This window comes from Oncorhynchus gorbuscha, linkage group LG02 (assembly GCF_021184085.1).
Source record: "Oncorhynchus gorbuscha isolate QuinsamMale2020 ecotype Even-year linkage group LG02, OgorEven_v1.0, whole genome shotgun sequence".
In the NCBI taxonomy this organism is placed as follows: domain Eukaryota; kingdom Metazoa; phylum Chordata; class Actinopteri; order Salmoniformes; family Salmonidae; genus Oncorhynchus; species Oncorhynchus gorbuscha.
Window position 1 is genome coordinate 10,032,028 of NC_060174.1, and position 26,629 is coordinate 10,058,656.

Below are 26,629 nucleotides of genomic sequence, written 5' to 3' on the forward strand. Positions count from 1 at the left end.
GGCTTTCCTCTGACACTGCCTGGTATATAGGTCCTGGCAGGAAGCTTGGCCCCAGTGATGTACTGGGCCATACACACTATCCTCTGTAGCACCTTACGGTCAGATGCTAAGCAGTTGCCATACCAGGCGGTGATGCAACCGTTCAGGATGCTCTCGATGGTGCAGCGGTATAACTTTTTGAGGATCTGGGGACCCATGCCAAATCTTTTCAGTCTCCTGAGGGGGAAAGGGTGTTGTCGTGCCCTCTTCACGATGTTTGGACCATGATAGTCCGTTGGTGATGTGGACACCAAGGAATGTGAAACTCTCGAACAGTTCCACTACAGCCGCGTCAATGTTAATGGGGGTCTTTTCTGCCTGCCTTCTCCTGTAGTACACAAGCAGCTCCTTTGTCTTGCTCACCTTGAGTGAGAGGTTGTTGTCCTGGCACCACACTGCAACTGCACTTGAAGTAACGTTCAAAGTTCTTTACATTTTCTAAATTAACTGACCTTCATTTCTTAAAGTAAAGATGGACTGTCGTTTCTCTTTGCTTATTTGAGCTGTTCTCAGGAAAATAATATGGACTTGGTCTTGACTGCCTTGTTCAGGGGCAGAACAACAGATTTTTACCTTGTCAGCTCAGGGATTCAATCTTGCAAACTTTCATTTACTAGTCCAACGCTCTAACCACTAGGCTCCCGTCATACCATTTACTTTCGATCTGACTGGAGTGGCCAATACCTCTTCATTGATGACATACAGTGTAAGAAGTGGAGTTCTTGAACGCGCCCCTGTGGGCCCTGTCAGTCCCCTGCTGTAGTGGATCAGAATCAAAAACCTTGTTTTTTGCTCCTTTCAAGGGACACCTTTGCACTGTGAAGTCTGTTACATAAGCAGAGGTTATGCAGAGGCTCAGTGGACGCAAACGTTATATTACTTCTGTCTAGGTTTCCATGAGAAAGTCTTCAGTCTTCCTATTTCTTCTCCAGCGATATTCTTCTTACTGGACAGCAGATTCAAATAACCTCTTCAAGCCCTTAAAACGTCTTCATGGTCGTGTCTGTGCTTCCATTTTAGTGTTTATTAAAGCACATTTCAACAAATGATTTAACCTTTATTTAACTAGACAAGTCAGTTAAGAACAAATTCTTACTTACAACGACGGCCTACACCGGTCAAACCCGGACGACGCTGGGCCAATTGTGCGCCACCCTATGGTACACCCAATCACGGTCGGTTGTGATACAGCCTGGATTCGAACCAGGGTTTCTGTGGTGACGCCTCAAGCACTGAGGTGCAGTGCCTTTGGGCCGTTGCGTCCCTCGGGAATCAATAGTTTGGTCGGATAATTGCTTCTTAGAAGGCTTTAAGGATGTCTGTATGTCACAGGATATAAAGTGGAACAATCTTTGCCATCAATGTAAGATATATTTGTGTTATTTTTCCCGACTTTTATTATTTCGGCCATCGGAAAATTGTTGAAGCGTATTTTATTGTGTCCAGTTGGCTTTGAGTTTTAACCTGGGTTTTGCATTGCATTTGTGGCCTGAAGAGGCAAACAAATCAGAATCAATTCACTCAAAAGAGCAAAGTAACTCCCTCGTTTGTCATGATATCAATTTCGCATCCTCCGAACCTAAGGAGAAAATGTAAATCTCTAAACGAGTTTACGAGGACCTCCAACGGTAGAGTGCTTTATTAAAATAATATCCTACACCTCTTTCATCATTTTAACACTCAAGACTTTTGTCGGTGAATGTAATAAAATACGCTATAACAGTTATTGTGAAAGATGAGCTCCTTTCAATCTCTGGAATCTAACATGAGCATTGCCCACTGTGAAAATGATACCCCCCTGACAGAGTAGGCGTGCTAAAATTGACAGATGGGACATTGTTTCAAGCGTTATCTATCCATCTCTCACTCTACAATATCCTTCTCAAATCCCTCATTGCAATGTATTTCCGAAACAGTGAAATGGCAGAAAATGCTATGACATTTCTGTCTGTTTACACAATGAGTGGATCAATCTAATGTCCTCGGAACAGCAAATCAATGTGTTCATCAACCGCGGACCAATAATCTCGCTGATCCTCCAATGATTTCTGCTCATTATGAGATGAAATAGCTCTCTACTAGCCATGTGCTTCTACTATACATTTACATTTACATTTACATTTAAGTCATTTAGCAGACGCTCTTATCCAGAGCGACTTACCTCTTGTGGAGGCTACGGTGGTAACCTTTGAGGACAACAGCGGCATCGAAAGCGGTTTAGTAAATCAACCACTCCACTGAGGTACTCTACCTCAGGGTTGTGTTCATAAACAATGTCGCTACGGAAACCGAAAGTGCTTTTTTTTTTCTTCAAAGAGTTTACTGAACATGACCAAGAAGTGGTCTTGGTTGGTAACATCGCATGGACAAAAACAATAAGTATGACAATAAACGCACAATGTTTTTCTAACTGGCTTTTCTGAAGCTTTGACTGTCTTCAAGTGGCTCAGCTGGTTGGCATTTTCTTCCAACACCGAAGTATTCTGTTTGATTCTTGCTTGCGACTCATATACTGAATATACTCATATACTGAAGTAGTCTGATTCTTGCTTGCGACTCATATACTGAATATACTCATATACTGAAGTAGTCTGATTCTTGCTTGCAACTCATATACTGAATATACTCATATACTGAAGTATTCTGTTTGATTCTTGCTTGCGACTCATATACTGAATATACTCATATACTGAATATTATTATTGAATTGCTATAAACGCTTCTGTCATCTCTCTAAACACACATCTGAGCAGACTGCTGCTAGTGTTATTAGGAGAGTCTACCACTGCAACATGATCCAGCTCTAAATGGCTGTGGTCTTTAGTTCAGGTTGGGAAGTCCCCTAGAATGCCTCTGCGCCCAGGTGTTTCAATCAGGCATGGGTCCTTCAAAGGAAGACATGTGGTACCGTTAATTCCATTCACATGGTCACATCACACAGAACCTTCACTTGCAAGGTGAGCAGAGGAGGCTGCTTTCATGTATTGTAGACCCCCATACACACACACACACGCGCACACACACACACACACACACACACACACACACACACACACACACACACACACACACACACACACACACACACACACACACACACACACACACACACACACACACACACACACACACACACACACACGCACACACACGCACACACCCACATCTAAAAGGGAGCCCCAGATGAACTGCAGCTCATCTCCTAGTGTAATACATTCTCACAATCACTGTCAGCGCCAAGCACACTTAGTGTACTAAAGGAAATGAGGAAGAGCGACGGACTCTCGTGCTAAAACAGCATATCAGTGGGGTCTTATCAAGTGAATTTATAATACATGGATTAAAACAACACAAAACAACACCAAACAGTGAGAAAAGTTAACATGCAATTTAAACTAGCAAATTCTTTCTCTTAACAATCTGACTAAGAAAAAGCGTGTTGGTGATAGAACGGATCTTCCTTATTCTCGCTGAGGTCTGCTTTCCAGTAAACAAACGCCCCTAAAACCCTAAAACGCTCTTCCCAGCCAGGGGTTAGATGACAGTGGCCCACAGGAGAACAGCCAGAGATTAGATGACAGTAACCCACAGAGAGAACTACCAGGGATTAGATGACAGTGGCCCACAGGAGAACAGCCAGGGATTAGATGACAGTGACCCACAGGAGAACAGCCAGGGATCAGATGACAGTAACCCACATAGAGAACTACCAGGGATTAGATGACAGTAACCCACATAGAGAACTACCAGGGATTAGATGACAGTAACCCACATAGAGAACTACCAGGGATTAGATGACAGTAACCCACATAGAGAACTACAAGGGATTAGATGACAGTAACCCACATAGAGAACTACAAGGGGTTAGAATGTGGCAGGTAGCCTATCGGTTAGAGCATTTGGCCAGTAACTGAAAGGTCATTGGTTTGAATTTACCTACATTCTTCTAATATGTGTCTGTTCTCCTGTGGGTCACTGTCTTCTAATCCCTGGCTGTTCTCCTGTGGGTCACTGTCATCTGATCCCTTGTAGTTCTCTATGTGGGCTACTGTCATCTGATCCCTGGCTGTTCTCCTGTGGGTTACTGTCATCTGATCCCTGTCTGTTCTCCTGTGGGTCACTGTCATCTGATCCCTTGTAGTTCTCTATGTGGGCTACTGTCATCTAATCCCTGGTAGTTCTCTATGTGGGCTACTGTCATATAATCCCTGGTAGTTCTCTATGTGGGCTACTGTCATCTGATCCCTGTCTGTTCTCCTGTGGGTCACTGTCATCTGATCCCTGTCTGTTCACCCGTGGGTCACTGTCTTCTAATCCCTGGCTGTTCTCCTGTGGGTCAAGGGTTAGAAGACAGTGACCCACAGCACTGGCTGACGGGCTTCTGCTTCTGTCCAGCCAGAAACCATCTGATTCAAATCATTACTCTACTTCCTGGAATAGGCAGGGAAAGTAAATGGATTTAATCAAGAGTATAATTATTTATGTTTGGGAGTGTTCCGTGGCCGTCTGAGAGTAAAGCCTCCAGACCTTGTCTTAACACCTCAGGAAACAGGGATGTCTATTGTAGAAAAGGCTAATTAAAAACACATTTGTTTTTCCCTAGTATGAGTAAGACATGATACTCATTACACCACCCACAACACCAGACTATCACATTACACCACCCACAATAAAACACTATTACTTTATACAACCCACAACACCACACTATTACTTTATACAACCCACAACACCACACTATTACAGTACACCACCCACAACACCACACTATTACATTACACCACCCACAACACCACACTATTACATTACACCACCCACAACACCACACTATTACAGTACACCACCCACAACACCACACTATTACAGTACACCACCCACAACACCACACTATTACAGTACACCACCCACAACACCACACTATTACAGTACACCACCCACAACACCACACTATTACAGTACACCACCCACAACACCACACTATTACAGTACACCACCCACAACACCACACTATTACAGTACACCACCCACAACACCACACTATTACATTACACCACCCACAACACCACACTATTACAGTACACCACCCACAACACCACACTATTACAGTACACCACCCACAACACCACACTATTACAGTACACCACCCACAACACCACACTATTACATTACAGCACCCACAACACCACACTATTACAGTACACCACCCACAACACCACACTATTACAGTACACCACCCACAACACCACAATATTACAGTACACCACCCACAACACCACACTATTACAGTACACCACCCACCACACCACACTATTACATTACAGCACCCACAACACCACACTATTACAGTACACCACCCACAACACCACACTATTACAATACACCACCCACAACACCACAATATTACAGTACACCACCCACAACACCACACTATTACATTACACCACCCACAACACACTATTACAGTACACCACACTATTACATTACACCACCCACAACACACTATTACAGTACACCACACTATTACAGTACACCACCCACAACACCACACTATTACAGTACACCACACTATTACAGTACACCACCCACAACACCACACTATTACAGTACACCACCCACAACACCACACTATTACAGTACACCGCCCACAACACCATACTATTACGTTACACCACCCACAACACCACACTATTACAGTACACCACCCACAACACCACACTATTACAGTACACCGCCCACAACACCATACTATTACGTTACACCACCCAAAACACCACACTATTACAGTACACCACACTATTACAGTACACCACCCACAACACCACACTATTACAGTACACCACCCACAACACCACACTATTACAGTACACCACACTATAACAGTACACCACACTATTACATTACACCACCCACAACACCACACTATTACAGTACACCACACTATTACATTACACCACCCACAACACCACACTATTACAGTACACCACCCTATAACAGTACACCACACTATTACATTACACCACCCACAACACCACACTATTACAGTACACCACACTATTACAGTACACCACCCACAACACCACACTATTACAGTACACCACCCACAACACCACACTATTACATTACACCACCCACAACACCACACTATTACAGTACACCACACTATTACAGTACACCACCCACAACACCACACTATTACATTACACCACCCACAACACCACACTATTACAGTACACCACACTATTACATCACACCACCCACAACACCACACTATTACAGTACACCACCCACAACACCACACTATTACAGTACACCACCCACAACACCACACTATTACATTTACACCACCCACAACACCACACTATTACATTACACCACCCACAACACCACACTATTACAGTACACCACCCACAACACCACACTATTACATTACACCACCCACAACACCACACTATTACAGTACACCACACTATTACAGTACACCACCCACAACACCACACTATTACAGTACACCACCCACAACACCACACTATTACAGTACACCACCCACAACACCACACTATTACGTCTGCTAAATGACTTAAATGTAAATGTTACACCACCCACAACACCACACTATTACATTACACCACCCACAACACACTATTACAGTACACCACACTATTACATTACACCACCCACAACACACTATTACAGTACACCACACTATTACAGTACACCACCCACAACACCACACTATTACAGTACACCACACTATTACAGTACACCACCCACAACACCACACTATTACAGTACACCACCCACAACACCACACTATTACAGTACACAACCCACAACACCACACTATTACAGTACACCGCCCACAACACCATACTATTACATTACACCACCCACAACACCACACTATTACAGTACACCACACTATTACAGTACACCACCCACAACACCACACTATAACAGTACACCACACTATTACATTACACCACCCACAACACCACACTATTACAGTACACCACACTATTACAGTACACCACACTATTACAGTACACCACCCACAACACCATACTATTACGTTACACCACCCACAACACCACACTATTACAGTACACCGCCCACAACACCATACTATTACTGTACACCACCCACAACACCACACTATTACAGTACACCACCCACAACACCACACTATTACATTACACCACCCACAACACCACACTATTACAGTACACCACACTATTACAGTACACCACCCACAACACCACACTATTACATTACACCACCCACAACACCACACTATTACAGTACACCACACTATTACATCACACCACCCACAACACCACACTATTACAGTACACCACCCACAACACCACACTATTACAGTACACCACCCACAACACCACACTATTACATTTACACCACCCACAACACCACACTATTACATTACACCACCCACAACCCCACACTATTACAGTACACCACCCACAACACCACACTATTACATTACACCACCCACAACACCACACTATTACAGTACACCACACTATTACAGTACACCACCCACAACACCACACTATTACAGTACACCACCCACAACACCACACTATTACAGTACACCACCCACAACACCACACTATTACGTCTGCTAAATGACTTAAATGTAAATGTTACACCACCCACAACACCACACTATTACATTACACCACCCACAACACACTATTACAGTACACCACACTATTACATTACACCACCCACATTTACATTTACATTTAAGTCATTTAGCAGACGCTCTTATCCAGAGCGACTTACAAATTGGTGCATTCACCTTATGACATCCAGTGGGACAGTCACTTAACAATAGTGCATCTAAAACTTAGGGGGGGGTGGGGTGAGAGGGATTACTTAACCTATCCTAGGTATTCCTTAAAGAGGTGGGGTTTCAGGTGTCTCCGGAAGGTGGTGATTGACTCCGCTGTCCTGGCGTCGTGAGGGAGTTTGTTCCACCATTGGGGGGCCAGGGCAGCGAACAGTTTTGACTGGGCTGAGCGGGAGCTGTACTTCCTCAGTGGTAGGGAGGCGAGCAGGCCAGAGGTGGATGAACGCAGTGCCCTTGTTTGGGTGTAGGGCCTGATCAGAGCCTGGAGGTACTGAGGTGCCGTTCCCCTCACAGCTCCGTAGGCAAGCACCATGGTCTTGTAGCGGATGCGAGCTTCAACTGGAAGCCAGTGGAGAGAACGGAGGAGCGGGGTGACGTGAGAGAACTTGGGAAGGTTGAACACCAGACGGGCTGCGGCGTTCTGGATGAGTTCTGGATGAGTTGAAGGGGTTTAATGGCACTACCCACAACACACTATTACAGTACACCACACTATTACAGTACACCACCCACAACACCACACTATTACAGTACACCACACTATTACAGTACACCACCCACAACACCACACTATTACAGTACACCACCCACAACACCACACTATTACAGTACACAACCCACAACACCACACTATTACAGTACACCGCCCACAACACCATACTATTACATTACAACACCCACAACACCACACTATTACAGTACACCACACTATTACAGTACACCACCCACAACACCACACTATAACAGTACACCACACTATTACATTACACCACCCACAACACCACACTATTACAGTACACCACACTATTACAGTACACCACACTATTACAGTACACCACCCACAACACCATACTATTACGTTACACCACCCACAACACCACACTATTACAGTACACCGCCCACAACACCATACTATTACGTTACACCACCCACAACACCACACTATTACAGTACACCACACTATTACAGTACACCACCCACAACACCACACTATTACAGTACACCACCCACAACACCACACTATAACAGTACACCACACTATTACAGTACACCGCCCACAACACCATACTATTACGTTACACCACCCACAACACCACACTATTACAGTACACCACACTATTACAGTACACCACCCACAACACCACACTATTACAGTACACCACCCACAACACCACACTATTACATTTACACCACCCACAACACCACACTATTACATTACACCACCCACAACACCACACTATTACAGTACACCACCCACAACACCACACTATTACAGTACACCACCCACAACACCACACTATTACAGTACACCACACTATTACGTTACACCACCCACAACACCACACTATTACATTACACCACCCACAACACCACACTATTACAGTACACCACACTATTACAGTACACCACCCACAACACCACACTATTACATTACACCACCCACAACACCACACTATTACATTACACCACCCACAACACCACACTATTACAGTACACCACCCACAACACCACACTATTACAGTACACCACCCACAACACCACACTATTACAGTACACCACACTATTACATTACACCACCCACAACACCACACTATTACATTACACCACCCACAACACCACACTATTACATTACACCTCACTATTACAGTACACCGGAGTCTGATAGTTGGAAGAGGAAATCCGATGAGATACTTGTATGGAAGAACAGTGTGTCCCAGAGAAGAGGCAGTCTTATGTTTTTAGTAGTGAAAAACAACATTGCAACAGTGCGCTAGGGTCCGTTTCCCTAGGGTGTGAAACAGCCTTAACGGGCAGAGGCAATGCAATGGAGACCACCTCCGAAACACAAGCACACACTAACCAAGTCTTTAAAACACTACAACACAAGCTGTATCGAATCAGTGACCTACTTAAATACAGTACTGTACCAGTGAAGGAGATTTACTGGCAGAGATAGGAGACAAGCCCTTCAAGAAAGCCATACTACTGTACCTGTAATGAACCCTATGGAGGAACGAACAAGACAACCTATCAATGTACAAACCTTAGAGAGGAACAAATAAGACAATCTATCAATGTAATGAACCGTACAGAGGAACGAATCAAACCATTGCTGTATCAAACCATTGCTTGATATGACTAGACGAGACAATGTCTCTCCATTGTGCCATAGGATCTAAATACAATCAGGCATCTATGGTCAGAAAATCCCTAAGGTCCAATGTTTTGTAATTGCATGATCATGTTGTCCAGCAGAGCAAGCATGCTGATTGGTGTTGAAGACATTAACGTATACAATGATTCGCTTCCTTAATAAAATCCACTGTATCTTTGTTATAATAAATGCCAAGAAAGGCTGCCGGGAAGTCTGCATTGTGAAGTCTGAACATTATGGTTTGCTGTCCAAAGGAATGATGGCATAGCAGTCCATGCAGAAGAAGAATGCTTTAATGTCCAGTTACTTAGGGAGGAATGGAAATTCCTTCCTTTTGGAGCCCAACCCTCGAGACACAGTTCAGCGCCTCTGGATCAGTCGGAGGGGAACTGACAGTTTATTAACTCCTCATATGAAACAAACAGGCAATAATTCATATCAGTTTTTTTTTAAACTCACATTTCTAGATAATTTTTCAAAACCAACTTCATAGGTTTTAAAAATAGGTTATATTTGACAAATAATTCCATGACGTACAGTAAGACATTACTGGCAGAATAGATGGATGCAGTTCAATGCATGATTAACATAATTCACCAATTCGTTTCTTGGTAGTCCAAAAATGATTACTATAAGGTTGTGAATCGCAGCTGGCCTGGTACATTGTTTGGGTGTTCGGGACACACTGTTTTCAGTTTCGAACAAAAACGGATGACTGTAACTAAGGCTAGGAATGTCGATCGCAGCACGCAACACAACAGTGTACAGCCTACACTCGGTTTGTTGTTTTTATGAAATAGTGTTCATTAAATAGTTTTCAATCATAGCTAATGTTTGTATTGCTGTTGATTTACATCTGGGACTGCAAGTTTGCATCCCAGATTTATCTTAAGTTGCAGTTAGCTGCTAGCAGATTCCTGTTAAGTAGTAGTTAGCTGCTAGCCATCATGACAATGGAGCAGGCTAGCGCTAGCAGTGCTAGCCCACTGGTGTTTTTATCCAAGGCTGGGAATAAATCCTCCAGGTGTGAGATGATTTTCACATATTCACAGGATGAAGATAAGGTGGAATTGGACAATTGACAGGGATTTGTCTGCCCTAAATGCACTACCATCAAGTATCTTAGAGAAGAGATCCTCTGACTGTTAGCTTGGCTGGCAGAAAAGGAAACCCTGCTTTCTAAGTACCCCGACCTTGCTGTAACCCAGGCAAACCCAATCTCAGTTTTAAATGCCTCCTATGGCAAAGATGTTGAGTCGGAAGGCATTGATCTGTTCCAATCCAACAAACAGATGTTAAACTCAACTCCGCGGCCCCATGGGAGACTGGACACTCGCAATGCGTAGCAGATCAGGGAGGCAGTCTGGCCACCCATCTATCCGAGAAAATCCGATCCAGCTATCAAATAGGTTTGCCCCGCTAGAGACGGACTTACCAGCCCCAGATGTATAGGACCCTGGGTGTATACCAACAGCCAGTGGCCGCCCAGTGGCACCCTCCCTCAGAACCACTGCATTTCAGCAGGTTGTTTCCCCCATGGGATTCCATCACTATCACGTTCAATGTGGGCAGCTCGATGAGGAGAGATTTTGGCCTGCGGACCGACCGAGGTCCACTGTCACCCAGTAAGCTGACTCTTTGCCCGAAACGAGTACCTGAAGAAACTTGGCAATGACAGGAATTTCTCTTTTTGTGACAACTTTGATTTGCTGTGGGAAGAACCAGCACTTTTAAAAAAAACAGACAGGGTTCACCCTAACCACAGGGGTCCAAGGAATATTTCCAGCAACATCAAACTATTTAAGAGACTGACAGACAGTGTCTGGTAGTGCTCCAGTACTCCCTGTCAGAATAAACAACAGAGGACATGGAAACCATATCAACTCCTATAGAAATAACACTACGGTTATTGTGAGTAACCTAGTTTATATTCCTTTAATTCCACCTTCTAGTGAGTTTATACAAACTGTCATCTCCTACCATTCTGATAGATTTGAGACTGGCAGAAAAAATGGTTGTAACGTTAATAATTTGATTGCTAGTCCATTGGTTACCTCTAGGCAGATGCTCCAGGGACAGAGTGGCCCACACTCATTGATATGGCACATTTAAATGTTAAAGCAATCACAGGTAAAACCTTTCTTGTGAATGACCTCATTACCTAGAGCAAAAGTTGATTGCATGAATGCATGTTTCTCACTGAAACATGGCTGTCTTCAGACTGTAATGTCGTTCTTATTGTGCATCCTGTTTCTATTCCTGTTTCTATTCCTGTTTCTATTCCTGTTTCTATTCTACATCCTTGAGATGTTTCTACAGGAGTCCACCTGTGGTAGATTCAATTGATTGGACATGATTTGGAAAGGCACACACATGTCTACATAAGGTCCTATAGTGCATGACAGTGCATGTCAGAGCATGCTCTGAGACAGGATAGTGCCGAGGCACAGATCTGGGGAAGGGTACCAAAACATGTCTGTTGCATTGAAGGTCTGCAAGAACACAGTGGCCTCCATCATTCTTAAATGGAAGAAGTTTGGAACCACCAAGACTCTTCCTAGAGCTGGCCGACCCGGCCAAACTGAGCAAGGGGCTTGGTCAGTGAGGTGACCAAGTACCAGATGGTCACTCTGACAGAGCTCCAGAGTTCCTCTGTGGAGATGGGAGAACCTTCCAGAAGGACAACCATCTATCTCTGCAGCACTCCACCAATCAGGATTTTCTGGTAAAGTGGCCAGATGGAATCCACTACTCTGTAAAGGGCATATGACAGCCCACTTGAAGTTTGCCAAAAGGCACCTAAAGAACTCAGACCATGAGAAACAAAATTCTCCAGTCTGATGAAACCGAGATTGAACTCTTTGACCTGAATGTCAAGCTTCACTTCTGGAGGAAACCTGGCACCATACCTACGGTGAAGCATGGTGGTGGCAGCATCATGCTGTAGGGGATGTTTTTCAGCGGCAGGGACTGGGAGACTAATCAGAATCGAGGGAAAGACCCAACAGAGCAGAATTTTCACAAATGCCTTACTATAATTCCCAAACATTATATGAATTTATGAAAAAGTGCAAAGGACCATATCTAAGTGCTTGCTTATCAGATAATGTAAAAAGACAAACAAAAAGAAGATTTTCTTCCTGGGGGTGTATATGAGCTGATATTAAGTTGCTAAAATGCTGTCAGTTCCACTTTAACATTACCTTGCTCAAGGCAGGAGATACCATCTAGGATACTGATGCCAACAACCCTCCGGTTGCCTGTTATACTCTCTACCAGATTTGTTCTTCATTGCAGCTCACTCCTCACCAGACCTGAGATTCAAACTGTCAACCCATTGACTGCTGACTCATCTCTCTATACCTCTAGGCTACCTGCCAACTGTCTGTAACATTCTCCTTACAAAATCTTGTAGAAATGTATTTGAAAAATCACATTCAGAGAAACATTTGCAAATACCTCAGAGCTTTTCTGAAATGGATGAGCAGTTTTGCTGAGTCTGCACATTTGACAATTCTGTATGTTGCTGGTTAGTGGTGCTGTATGTTGCTGGTTAGTGGTGCTGTATGTTGCTGGTTAGTGGTGCTGTATGTTGCTGGTTAGTGGTGCTGTATGTTGCTGGTTAGTGGTGCTGTATGTTGCTGGTTAGTGGTGCTGTGCTGGTTGTTGCTGGTTAGTGGTGCTGTATGTTGCTGGTTAGTGGTGCTGTATGTTGCTGGTTAGTGGTGCTGTATGTTGCTGGTTAGTGGTGCTGTATGTTGCTGGTTAGTGGTGCTGTATGTTGCTGGTTAGTGGTGCTGTATGTTGCTGGTTAGTGGTGCTGTATGTTGCTGGTTAGTGGTGCTGTATGTTGCTGGTTAGTGGTGCTGTATGTTGCTGGTTAGGGGTGCTGTATGTTGATGGTTAGTGGTGCTGTATGTTGCTGGTTAGGGGTGCTGTATGTTACTGGTTAGGGGTGCTGTATGTTGATGGGTAGTGGTGCTGTATGTTGGTGGTTAGTGGTGCTGTATGTTGATGGTTAGTGGTGCTGTATGTTGATGGTTAGTGGTACTCTATGTTGCTGGTTAGTGGTGGTTTGCCGGAGGTTCTTGGGGAAACATTGAAAGCATGTTTTGTACTCTGATTAATTATTTGATAAAACAATTTTATTCTTATCTAACAGCCTTATCTAACTATTCCCAAGTGTAGCTTTCAAAGTATTTGGATGAGTTTCAAAGAGCATACACACTACGCTCATTGTTATACACAGCATAAAATTGGTAGACCGCACAGTTTTAGTCCAATGACACATGGCAGACACTACTCTCTGAAAGAGGTGTTTCCCAGATGTGGAGGGAGATAGAATGGAGTATAGTATGTAAACCCTATTGTTGATCTGGCCGTTTCAATCATCAGGATTAGAGAGATGTGGAGGGAGATAGAATGGAGTATAGTATGTAAGCCCTATTGTTGATCTGACTGTTTCAATCATCAGGATTAGAAAGATAGGCAGAAGGTGGGACAGAATCAGATATCTGCCCGGCAATTATGTTTGAGCCAACCGATGAGATTACTCAGACAGTATCCAATGGTGTACACTGGGTCAAAATAAAGAACAGGATGACGTTATGACATCTGTACAACACCAAGGTATTAAATCCCCAACATTGTCTCGTCGGCACATCACCACAACCCTGGTTTATTTATGAAAATAATAACCTGTTTTACATAGGCATAATAACAACCAGGTACTTTAAAATGATAATGCCCTCGAAGCCCATGTTTGGAGGATATATTGGTAAGGGTGCTTTTGTTTCGGGACGGCAAACACCGGCTTCGAGGACATTATCACAACGGTTTAGCAACATATTCAAATAAGGATTGACATATCTTCATTAAAAACTGTATTTTAATGAAATTATTAATTCTATTTCATCCTTCCACGAGATATAGTCTCGACACATCTAGGGTTGCAGCCCAAGCCGGCGGGTCGTTCATTCGATCAGTTAGGTTTCCAGAGACACAACCCAGTCGTAATGTATTTTTATTCTATATCTATGGACGTGACCTGGTCGTTCGTTCTAAATGTACCGTTGCCATGCTGGCTGGTAATGTTCTTATCACCTTGTTTGCTAGCTAGCCAGCCAACTTTGGCTAACACAGTCACAACAACCAGTGCAGCCAGAATAACAGAGAAGTAGCTTTGTTTAAGTTTGTTTACGCTGTTTTCCAGTTACATTTATTTGGATACATCCATAACAGTGAGCTAATGATGTGCGATTTCTCTGGGCATAGAACATTTTCTCTCTCGCCCGGACACTGTTCCGAGGAGCTAGCCAACTACACAGCAGACACAATCACCTCCAACAGATGCTGGAAAGACAGTAAACTAGCTGCATTTCATTTCTTTTGACCTGTTTGAACATTGCTCTGTATATACAGTGTGCATGCACATTTTGGTGATTCATGATTTCCACTGGCTGAGAAAAGCTGCCTGCCTGACTCATCCCGACACGTTCATTACTAGGGGACATCTGGAGATTGAATTTCAATATTGAAACCATGTTGCAAATGTTGGAGAGACATTCAGCAAAGTTTATATAAATCTACGCTGATGAAAACCAAATGCTAGTCTAAAAGAAATGGGAGATAATGTCCAGGTTTTATTTTTTAAAGAGGACATCAAAGTTTATAAATTGCCTGGTTGGGCTAATGAGATAGTGGACTGCGCAGTGAGATGGAACAGTAAATGGGCATTTCAACATCATAGCCCTAGCCAGTGGTAACTTGTGGAATAGACACCGGCTGGAAAACGGTTTAAACCAATTAGCATCCAGGATTAGAACCACCCATTGTATAAAGGCATAATAACAACCAGGTACATAGACATAATAACAACCAGGTACATAGACATAATAACAACCAGGTACATCGACATAATAACAACCAGGTACATCGACATAATAACAACCAGGTACATAGACATAATAACAACCAGGTACATAGACATAATAACAACCAGGTACATAGACATAATAACAACCAGGTACATCGACATAATAACAACCAGGTACATCGACATAATAACAACCAGGTACATAGACATAATAACAACCAGGTACATTGACATAATAACAACCAGGTACATAGACATAATAACAACCAGGTACATAGACATAATAACAACCAGGTACATAGACATAATAACAACCAGGTACATCGACATAATAACAACCAGGTACATAGACATAATAACAACCAGGTACATAGACATAATAACAACCAGGTACATAGACATAATAACAACCAGGTACATAGACATAATAACAACCAGGTACATAGACATAATAACAACCAGGTACATAGACATAATAACAACCAGGTACATAGACATAATAACAACCAGGTACATCGACATAATAACAACCAGGTACATAGACATAATAACAACCAGGTACATAGACATAATAACAACCAGGTACTGTATACGAGGGAGCAGAGAGCCAAATGAAGAAAAGAACAATGAGAAATGAGAAGGGAGATGGGGCTTCTTTGTCTGCTCGCCCGTTGTAATAAGCCAATGCATTCACACAACTCTGAGAGAGTGGTTGCATTGATTTGCTGTGATATCAATTTAAAGGGAAGGTAAGACGATAGCTCTGACTAGAAAACCCATTGAAAGGTCCCGCGCTGCTGCAGTAACTTGAAAAAGCATAGCAATCCTTGTAATCCTTTTAAGATTCTGAGCTACAGAATGCAGACGGCACAAGAAAATGATTTATTGAAAGTCTCAAGACACTGTTCAGAGGTCGCAACCATTCTATGAATGGTTAAAGGGAAATACAGCCGGTATGATGCAAAGCGATGCATCTTCTGATGCAAAATGCATCATACCGGCTGTATTTCCATATTTTGAAAGTGTTAGATCTTGAAAACGTAATTGCTGACACGCAAAACACTTTTGTATATCAACAATGGACTAATGAAACAAATACCAAAATATAATTTTTGGGGGTGTGTAATTTTCCTTTAACAATTCATAGAGTTGAAGTGACCTCTTGACAGGCTCTTGAGACTTACAATAAAACAAATCCTGGCCTATATGAACTTTATATCTAGTTAGAAGGCTGTGAGGCACAGTGTCCAACTTGAATATGTGTCCAAGACTTGGCTGTCAAGCTAACCGTTATAAAAATACACTCATCCACATCCTTCCATGACAGAAATGTAGTCCACATGAAGATAATGTTACAGACAGATCAGTAAGTGCTGGTTATGTTTACAGTACAGTATGCTGTAGTGTGCAGTTCGCTTCTTAACAAAGGAATAAACAGCATAGACTTGAAATTGGCTTCAAGGAGAAAGGTGTCGTCACTGTCAAGATAAATGCCTCCCTTTACACAAGCTGAGTGATGCAGTTGAGAGCCCTGTCACTGACAGATAAAGTGTCCGGTTTGCATCGGCTGAACATTTGCAGATAAAACAACATGGAAAATGTATTATCAAGTATTTTGCTTACTTGTTATGATCTAAAAGCAAAGCCAGAGACAAATGTTTTCCAGACATAAGAGGGGACACTTAGGAAGTTTCAGCTAACCAAAATGAAATCATCCGTCATTGTAAATGGTTGATTATTTGTCCAATTTATGAGGCTGTGTTATTGGAAACAAAGATCAGATTTTTAAAATCGGGGAAAAAAATCTCTCCAGTACTCCCCCTCTTTCATGCACACGGATGTGAAGCGTATACACATGCGAACACACACACACACACACAGGGACACACACACACACACACACACACACACACACACACACACACACACACACACACACACACACACACACACACACACACACACACACACACACACACACACACACACACACACACACACACACACACACACACACACACACAGAGACAGACAGACACACACAGAGACAGACAGACACACACACAGAGACAGACACACACACAAACAGACACACACACAGACACACAGAGACAGACAGACACATACAGAGACAGACAGACACATACAGAGACAGACACACACACAGACAGACAGACAGACACAGACACAGACACACACACACACACACACACACACACACACACACACACACACACACACACACACACACACACACACACACACACACACACACACACACACACACACACACACACACACACACACACACACATATACACACACAGACACACATACACACACACAGACAGACAGACACACACACACAGAGACAGACACACACACACAGAGACAGACACACACACACAGAGACAGACACACACACACAGAGACAGACAGACACACAGAGACAGACAGACACACAGAGACAGACAGACACACACACACAGAGACAGACACACAGAGACAGACACACACACACAGACAAACACACACACACACACAGAGACAGACACACACACACAGAGACACACACACACACACACACACACAGACACACACACACACACACACACAGAGACAGACACACACACACACACAGAGACAGACAGACACACACACACACAGAGACAGACACACACACACACAGAGACACACACACACACACACACACACAGAGACAGACACACACACACACAGAGACAGACACACACACAGAGAGACAGACACACAGAGACAGACACACAGAGACAGACACACACACACAGAGAGACAGACACACACACAGAGAGAGACAGACACACACACACACAGAGACAGACACACACACAGAGAGACAGACAGACACACACACACACAGAGACAGACAGACAGACACACACACACACAGAGACAGACAGACAGACACACACACACACAGAGACAGACAGACACACACACACACAGAGACAGACAGACACACACACACACAGAGACAGACAGACACACACACACACACACACACACACACACACACACACACACACACACACACACACACACACACACACACACACACACACACACACACACACACACACACACACACACACACACACACACACACACAGACAGACACACACACACAGAGACAGACACACACACACAGAGACAGACACACACACACAGAGACAGACACACACACACACAGAGACAGACACACACACACACAGAGACAGACACACACACACAGAGACAGACAGACACACACACAGAGACAGACAGACACACACACAGAGACAGACAGACACACACACACACAGAGACAGACACACACACACAGAGACAGACACACACACACACAGAGAGACAGACACACACACACAGAGACAGACACACACACACAGAGAGACAGACACACACACACAGAGAGACAGACACACACACACACAGAGACAGACACACACACACAGAGAGACAGACACACACACAGAGAGACACACACACACACAGAGAGACACACACACACACAGAGAGACACACACACACACAGAGAGACAGACACACAGAGACAGACACACACACACACACAGAGAGAGACAGACACACACACACAGAGAGAGACAGACACACAGAGAGACAGACACACACACAGAGAGACAGACACACACACAGAGAGACAGACACACACACAGAGACAGACACACACACAGAGACAGACACACACACAGAGACAGACACACACACACAGAGACAGACACACACACACAGAGACAGACACACACACACAGAGACAGACACACACACACAGAGACAGACACACACACACAGAGACACACACACACACAGAGAGACAGACACACAGAGACAGACACACACACACAGAGACAGACACACACACAGAGAGACACACACACACACAGAGAGACAGACACACAGAGACAGACACACACGCACAGAGACAGACACACACACACAGAGACAGACACACACACAGACAGACGTGTACAGTAAATGGAGGCCAGAAAAACATTCATCAGATATTCAAAGGATGCTCAATACAGAAAAATGACAGTCATTATTGCAGCTTGGATTCACACTCTCCATTCGTAGTATATTACAGTCCTGGAAAGGTGTTCTATCTAATCAAATAGATTCAAATGTATCTATAATTAAATGTTACAATACATTGTTTGACAGTTTTTAATAAGCTCAGCCTGGAGAGGCCTTTGGTACATAAACAAGTTTATTAAAGTGGTTGTTTGGATCCTAGATGGTGATTGGACAAGCAGCGTTCCAAGCTGTGCTGTATTGGCGTTCACTGGCACACTATGCCTGCTAACAGTTCCCTCTGAAAATTATCACTGCGCCTCCATAGGAATTCATGTTCATGTTGCTGTCCAAATCATCTGTTGTATTTATCTCAACTCACTCATTATTTCCCCTGGCTTCCAGCCTAGCATTAAGTTTGGTACAGCAGGGGTTAATATAAGCCTAGCATTTAGTTTGGTACAGCAGGGGTTAATATAAGCCTAGCATTAAGTTTGGTACAGCAGGGGTTAATATAAGCCTAGCATTAAGTTTGGTACAGCAGGGGTTAATATAAGCCTAGCATTAAGTTTGGTACAGCAGGGGTTAATATAAGCCTAGCATTAAGTTTGGTACAGCAGGGGTTAATATAAGCCTAGCATTTAGTTTGGTACAGCAGGGGTTAATATAAGCCTAGCATTAAGTTTGGTACAGCAGGGGTTAATATAAGCCTAGCATTTAGTTTGGTACAGCAGGGGTTAATATAAGCCTAGCATTTAGTTTGGTACAGCAGGGGTTAATATAAGCCTAGCATTAAGTTTGGTACAGCAGGGGTTAATATAAGCCTAGCATTTAGTTTGGTACAGCAGGGGTTAATATAAGCCTAGCATTTAGTTTGGTACAGCAGGGGTTAATATAAGCCTAGCATTAAGTTTGGTACAGCAGGGGTTAATATAAGCCTAGCATTTAGTTTGGTACAGCAGGGGTTAATATAAGCCTAGCATTAAGTTTGGTACAGCAGGGGTTAATATAAGCCTAGCATTTAGTTTGGTACAGCAGGGGTTAATATAAGCCTAGCATTTAGTTTGGTACAGCAGGGGTTAATATAAGCCTAGCATTTAGTTTGGTACAGCAGGGGTTAATATAAGCCTAGCATTTAGTTTGGTACAGCAGGGGTTAATATAAGCCTAGCATTTAGTTTGGTACAGCAGGGGTTAATATAAGCCTAGCATTTAGTTTGGTACAGCAGGGGTTAATATAAGCCTAGCATTTAGTTTGGTACAGTAGGGGTTAATATAAGCCTTGCAGTCTCCTCTCTGACCTCGGAAACAATGTTCAATTTTGAATTTCGAACAAAGCCATTTACCTGTGACTGTATTCATGATACAACACTACCTCGCATACCTTATTGCTTAAATAAGTGTTGTGTAATGAATTGGTTGTATAATGAATTTAATCAGTGGAGGCTCCTCAGAGAGGGGAGGGGAAGACCATCCTCCTCAGTGAATTTCATAGAAATAGTGAAACAATTTTTAAAAGTATCCTTATTAGTTAAAACTATATTAAATATATTCACATGTCATTAAATAATTGATTAAAACACAATGTTTTGCAAGAAGGTATACAGTAGCCTCAACAGCACTCTGTAGGATAGCACCATGATGAAGCCAGAGGATTGCTAGCTTCTGTCCTCTTGGTACATTGACTTCAATACAAAACCTAGGAGGCTCATGGTTCTCACCACAGACTTACACAGTAATTATGACAACTTCCGGAGTACGCCCTCCAACCTATCAGAACTCTTGCAGTATGAACTAAATGTTGTCGACCCAATAAAAGGATCAGAAATGAATATAGTACTAAAACACAAGCTACAGCTTTCTAGCACTGCAGTGCATAAAATGTGGTGAGTAGTTGACTCAAAAAGCGAGATAGGCAATAGTTTAACACTTTTGAACAAATTAATTTATTCAGAAATGAAGGAGAAGCAAGAGAGAGAGCACCTGACTCTAACAGAGAGGGATGCTACCATAGCTAGCTGGCTATGGCTATCAAACACTAGAACTCTTCCAAGTCATGGTAAGCTTTTGGTTTGATTACTGTTTTGTCATTGGGGCCCGTCGGTTTAACTGCTAAACAGCTTGCTGTACACTGCACTGCATGATTATAGCGGGTTTATTAAACTTCTTATGGCTGGGGGCAGTATTGAGTAGCTTGGCTGAATAAGGTTCCCAGAGTAAACTACCTGCTACTCAGGCCCAGAAGCTACGATATGCATATTATTAGTAGATTTGGATAGAAAACACTCTGAAGTTTCTAAAACTGTTTGAATGATGTATGTGAGTACAACTGAACTCATATGGCAGGCAAAAACCTGAGAAAAAAAATCCAACCAGGAAGTGGGAAATCTGAGGTTTGTAGGTTTGCCTATCCAATATACAGTGTCTATGGGGTCATATTGCACTTCCTAAAGGCTTCCACTAGATGTCAACAGTCTTTAGAACCTTGTTTGATGCTTCTACTGTGGAGGGTGAGGGAATCAGAGATGATTGAGTCAGGGGTCTGGCAGAGAGCCACGAGCTCACTCAGGCGCGCCCCCGTGAGAGGTAGCTTCCTTTTCGTTTCTAAAGACAAAGGAATTATCCGGTTGAAACGTTATTGAAGAAATGTAAATGTAATTTAAACATCCTAAAGATTGATTCTATACATCGTTTGACATGTTTCTATGAACTGTAGTGGAATTCTTTTATTTTTCGTCTGGCCTACGCGATTTGGATTTTTGAACTAAACGCGCGAACAAAACAGAGGTATTTGGACATAAATTATGGACTTTATCGAACAAAACAAACATTTATTGTGGAACTGGGATTCCTGGGAGTGCATTCTGATGAAGATCATCAAAGGTAAGTGAATATTTAGAATGCTATTTCTGACTTCTGTTGACTCCACAACATGGCGGGTACCTGTATGGCTTGCTTTTGTGTCTGAGCGCCGTACCCAGATTATTGCATGGTGTGCTTTTTCCGTAAAGTTTTTTCAAATCTGTAACAGCGGTTGCATTAAGGAGAAGTTTATCTAAAGTTCCATGTAAAACACATGTATCCTTTATCAATGTTTATTATGAGTATTTCTGTAAATTGATGTGGCTCTCTGCAAAATCACCAGATGTTTTGTAGGCAAAACATTACTGAACATAACGCGCCAATGTAAACTAAGATTTTTGGATATAAATATGAACTTTATCGAACATACATGTATTGTGTAACATGAAGTCCTATGAGTGTCATCTAATGAAGATCAAAGGTTAGTGATTAATTTTCATCTCTATTTCTGCTTTTAGTGACTCCTCTCTTTGGCTGAAAAAATTGCTATGTTTTTCTGTGACTAGGTACTGACCTAAAATAATAAGATGGTGTGCTTTCGTCGTAAAGCCTTTTTGAAATCGAACACTGGTGGGATTAACAACAAGTGTATCTTTAAAAGGGTGTAAAATACTTCTATGTTTGAGGAATTTTAATTATGAGATTTCTGTTGTTTGAATTTGGCGCACTGTACTTTCACTGACTGTTGTCAAGTCGATCCCGTTAACGGGTCCTCAGCCGTAAGAAGTTAACGTGTTAGTTCTAATAGATACAGTAGCTATGTTATCTATGACGTATTAGTTAATACGGTGTCATCGATTTAGGCTGTGTGTAGAGGTTAGCGGTTATGGTATGAAGGTTTGGATTGGAAGCTTTTTTTGCCTGGTCACAGACAACTGTTGTAATGTGCACTGAAGTCCACAAGCAAAGGGAAAAGGTGAGAGAAGAGCGCATAGATGCGAGAAGAAATTATAGAACGAGTAAATGATCATACTCTTTGTATGTGGCTGCTATGGAAGTAAACTGTGTTTGCGGTGATCAGGGGTATATTCATTCCACCAATTCTGTTGAAAAACGTTTCTTAAATGGAAGTAAATGGAACAAAACGGGCACTATATTTAATATAGTTCTGAATTTGTCCAATAGAAACCCTTGATTGCAACTGTTGGACTAATGACTACACCTTAGATCAGCTAGATGCAGGCAATAGTGTGTAAGGCAGTATTGAATGTGTCACTGTCTGTCACCTTGATTAAAAAATATATATATATCTCGACCTGTGCACCTACGTTGTAAACTTTAATTTGTAGGCTAGGTTGCAACCTCATGATGGGTATAGGGAAAATGTTAGTATCATGTAGTAGCCTAAATCTATCGATGTTACATTGAGCTGGGTGAATGGAATATGAATGACAGTCATCCAAACATGCTTTAATAGAAATAAGGCCATGCTCATTCTTTTTTTTTTACGATCTCCATCATCTTAAATGGCACCGACCACCACTGATTTGAATCCATGAATCAATTATTTATCTAATCAACAAAATCTCGACAAGTCATCAATCTTGGTACAGCTTGACTTCAAGAGGTTTTATATTGTGATTTGTCATTTTACTGACAAAAAGATGACCAGGAAAGGGATGGGACATAGGTCTGGCAACAGTATGACATTCATTCATTGAACGTGTACTTTTGATTACTTTCATGATATGTTTATTTATTTGAGCACTCTAGATATCATGACTACGGTTAACCGGTTTCACTGTTTCAAACTCACTGAATTGTATGAGGGCAGAGCTCTCTTGAGGTCAAATGAACTTTTATCATATGTCGAGCATTTGAATGATAATACTTTTGATTGTGGATCATATAAATGTCATAAATAAACTATTCAACTTGAGCAAAGAATATCTTCCCAAAGAATTTGACATCAGATTCCTGTATCTCCCATGCCATTGTTTCCAGTCACGTCGACATAATTGGAACGCTTATTTTACTTTTTGTGGGCGCAATTATGTTTACATGCAGGAACATGGGCTACTCTGGGGACAGAATGTTTATCTCAATAGAAACCAAGTTGTCGAGACAAAAGTGTTCGTCAAGGTTAAACTATAGGCACCGCAAGTGCCCTATATCAAGGCTGCGCTCTACATTTTTCAATAAAACGCACATGAAACATAAAAGAGGTTCAAATGTACGTCCCGGAAGTCAATTATTGCCAACGTGACACTGACTATGAATTGTTTCTTGTTTATTTAAATAGCGCTGCATTTTCTAAAGCAGCAGTTGAAGTGATCATATCATTATCGGAGAGCGCGAGTCACTACAGTCTGTGATGGGACAAAATAAACAGACCCTGTCGCGTTGCTATAAAACATAGGTCTTACGGGCAATTGACAGTTATTTTTACAGTCACGACACCACAGTGGTCGTCGTCTAATTGTCTCCTAGTATTCCATTATTAGGCTACCTCATATTCCCTATGTAGAAACGTCCTTGGCATGAACTAGGCTACATGATACATCACCTTCTACAGAGTTGACATGTAAGCTATTCAACATCACCCTCATACACACATAGAATGCATTTATATTTCAAAAGAACAAAACATCTTACCTGCAAATGACCCTGGTACATATTGAGCTTGAAGTCAATTCCTGATTCTGCGACGATTGATTTTTAAGCTACTTTAAGGCTCGCAATACAGATACAGTAAGCGACACTGGGAGTGTCCATACGTACGAAGAGTTCTGGAACAAGAGGCAGAATGTTTCAATTCGCTCAGAAGTGCAGGCTCCAATTGAGTCTGAATGTTACGCCAAGGAAAGGAGCTGTCCTCGCTTAAGGTGCTGAAACGTAAGTGTTTTTGTCATGTATTTTTTGCCGGTATTTGAAAGGTAGCCAGGCGACAGCACGGGAGAGATAAGTGCACTACCAGAATCCACTTCAATGCGAGGCGCCCAGAAATCTTCACGGCGCTGCCAAAAGCTTCTGGGTCCTCGGCTTTGGATGGACAACAATTCAGTTAGTCAAGTAAAATCTCCCGTGTTATGTCTTCATTGTGCACACTACCGCTCTCTGCCTCTCGACCGTGGCTTAATAATTGTTTTGACGCTTCTTATAGTGCACTCCTCTCTCCTGCTTAACAACCTTCCTCATCTGGGCGCCGCTGGAGCCGCCTCCTTGATTCACGTGCTCTGAAGTAGGAGCAAGTTGAAATTGGGGGCAATTCTGACATTTGGAGCTTGTTTCAGGCGGTGTGCTGCAGGTATTACTGTATATTCTGTACGTATATGCTAGAGTATGTTTTGGCGCCTACTTATCTATATTTTCAGGTTTATATGAAGCCTTATAATAACTGTTTGCCATCTTGCTGTAGCTGGAAACCAATGAATGCACTGTAATTGGCCTAAACGAACTGGTTGCGTGTGCCCTGAGTCTGTACTATAATTCCACCTCCTTGTCACGTCATGCCAAACCTTTGGTTAATAATTTATATTATATTTTGGGCCGAGATTATTCTGTTATACTGTACATTGTCCAATTAGTTCTAGTATGAAGGATTACATAACACGATGTATGCAAATTGGATGATTCCCTTCAAGGTAATCTTGATGATGTAAACTACAGAGTGGAATAAGGCATGCTAGTGCACCGTGATGTTTATCTCTTGGCCAATTAAGAAGTAAGGCAGGATGCTTATTTAACGAGACATGTAGTGATAATGGGGAATCAGTAGCTTAATTACAGTGCAGCACATGGAGTAACAATAATGTAATCAA

The 26,629-nt window shown here is 42.6% G+C and overlaps 1 protein-coding gene across 4 annotated transcripts in view; it reads right to left on the minus strand.

The window, feature by feature from the left end:
* LOC123996878 (PEX5-related protein-like) overlaps nt 1-25,987 on the minus strand; it is a 197,753-nt gene extending 171,766 nt beyond the window's left edge. For all 4 annotated transcript variants that reach the window (XR_006832050.1, XM_046300702.1, XM_046300694.1 and 1 more), the window contains exon 1: nt 25,464-25,987. Coding sequence is in view for 3 of the 4 variants with exons in the window: in XM_046300702.1 (XP_046156658.1) it covers nt 25,464-25,484 (21 nt within the window). In the remaining variant the exon portion in view is untranslated. The remainder of the gene's footprint in view (nt 1-25,463) is intronic.
* Nucleotides 25,988-26,629: the final 642 nt, after the last annotated feature.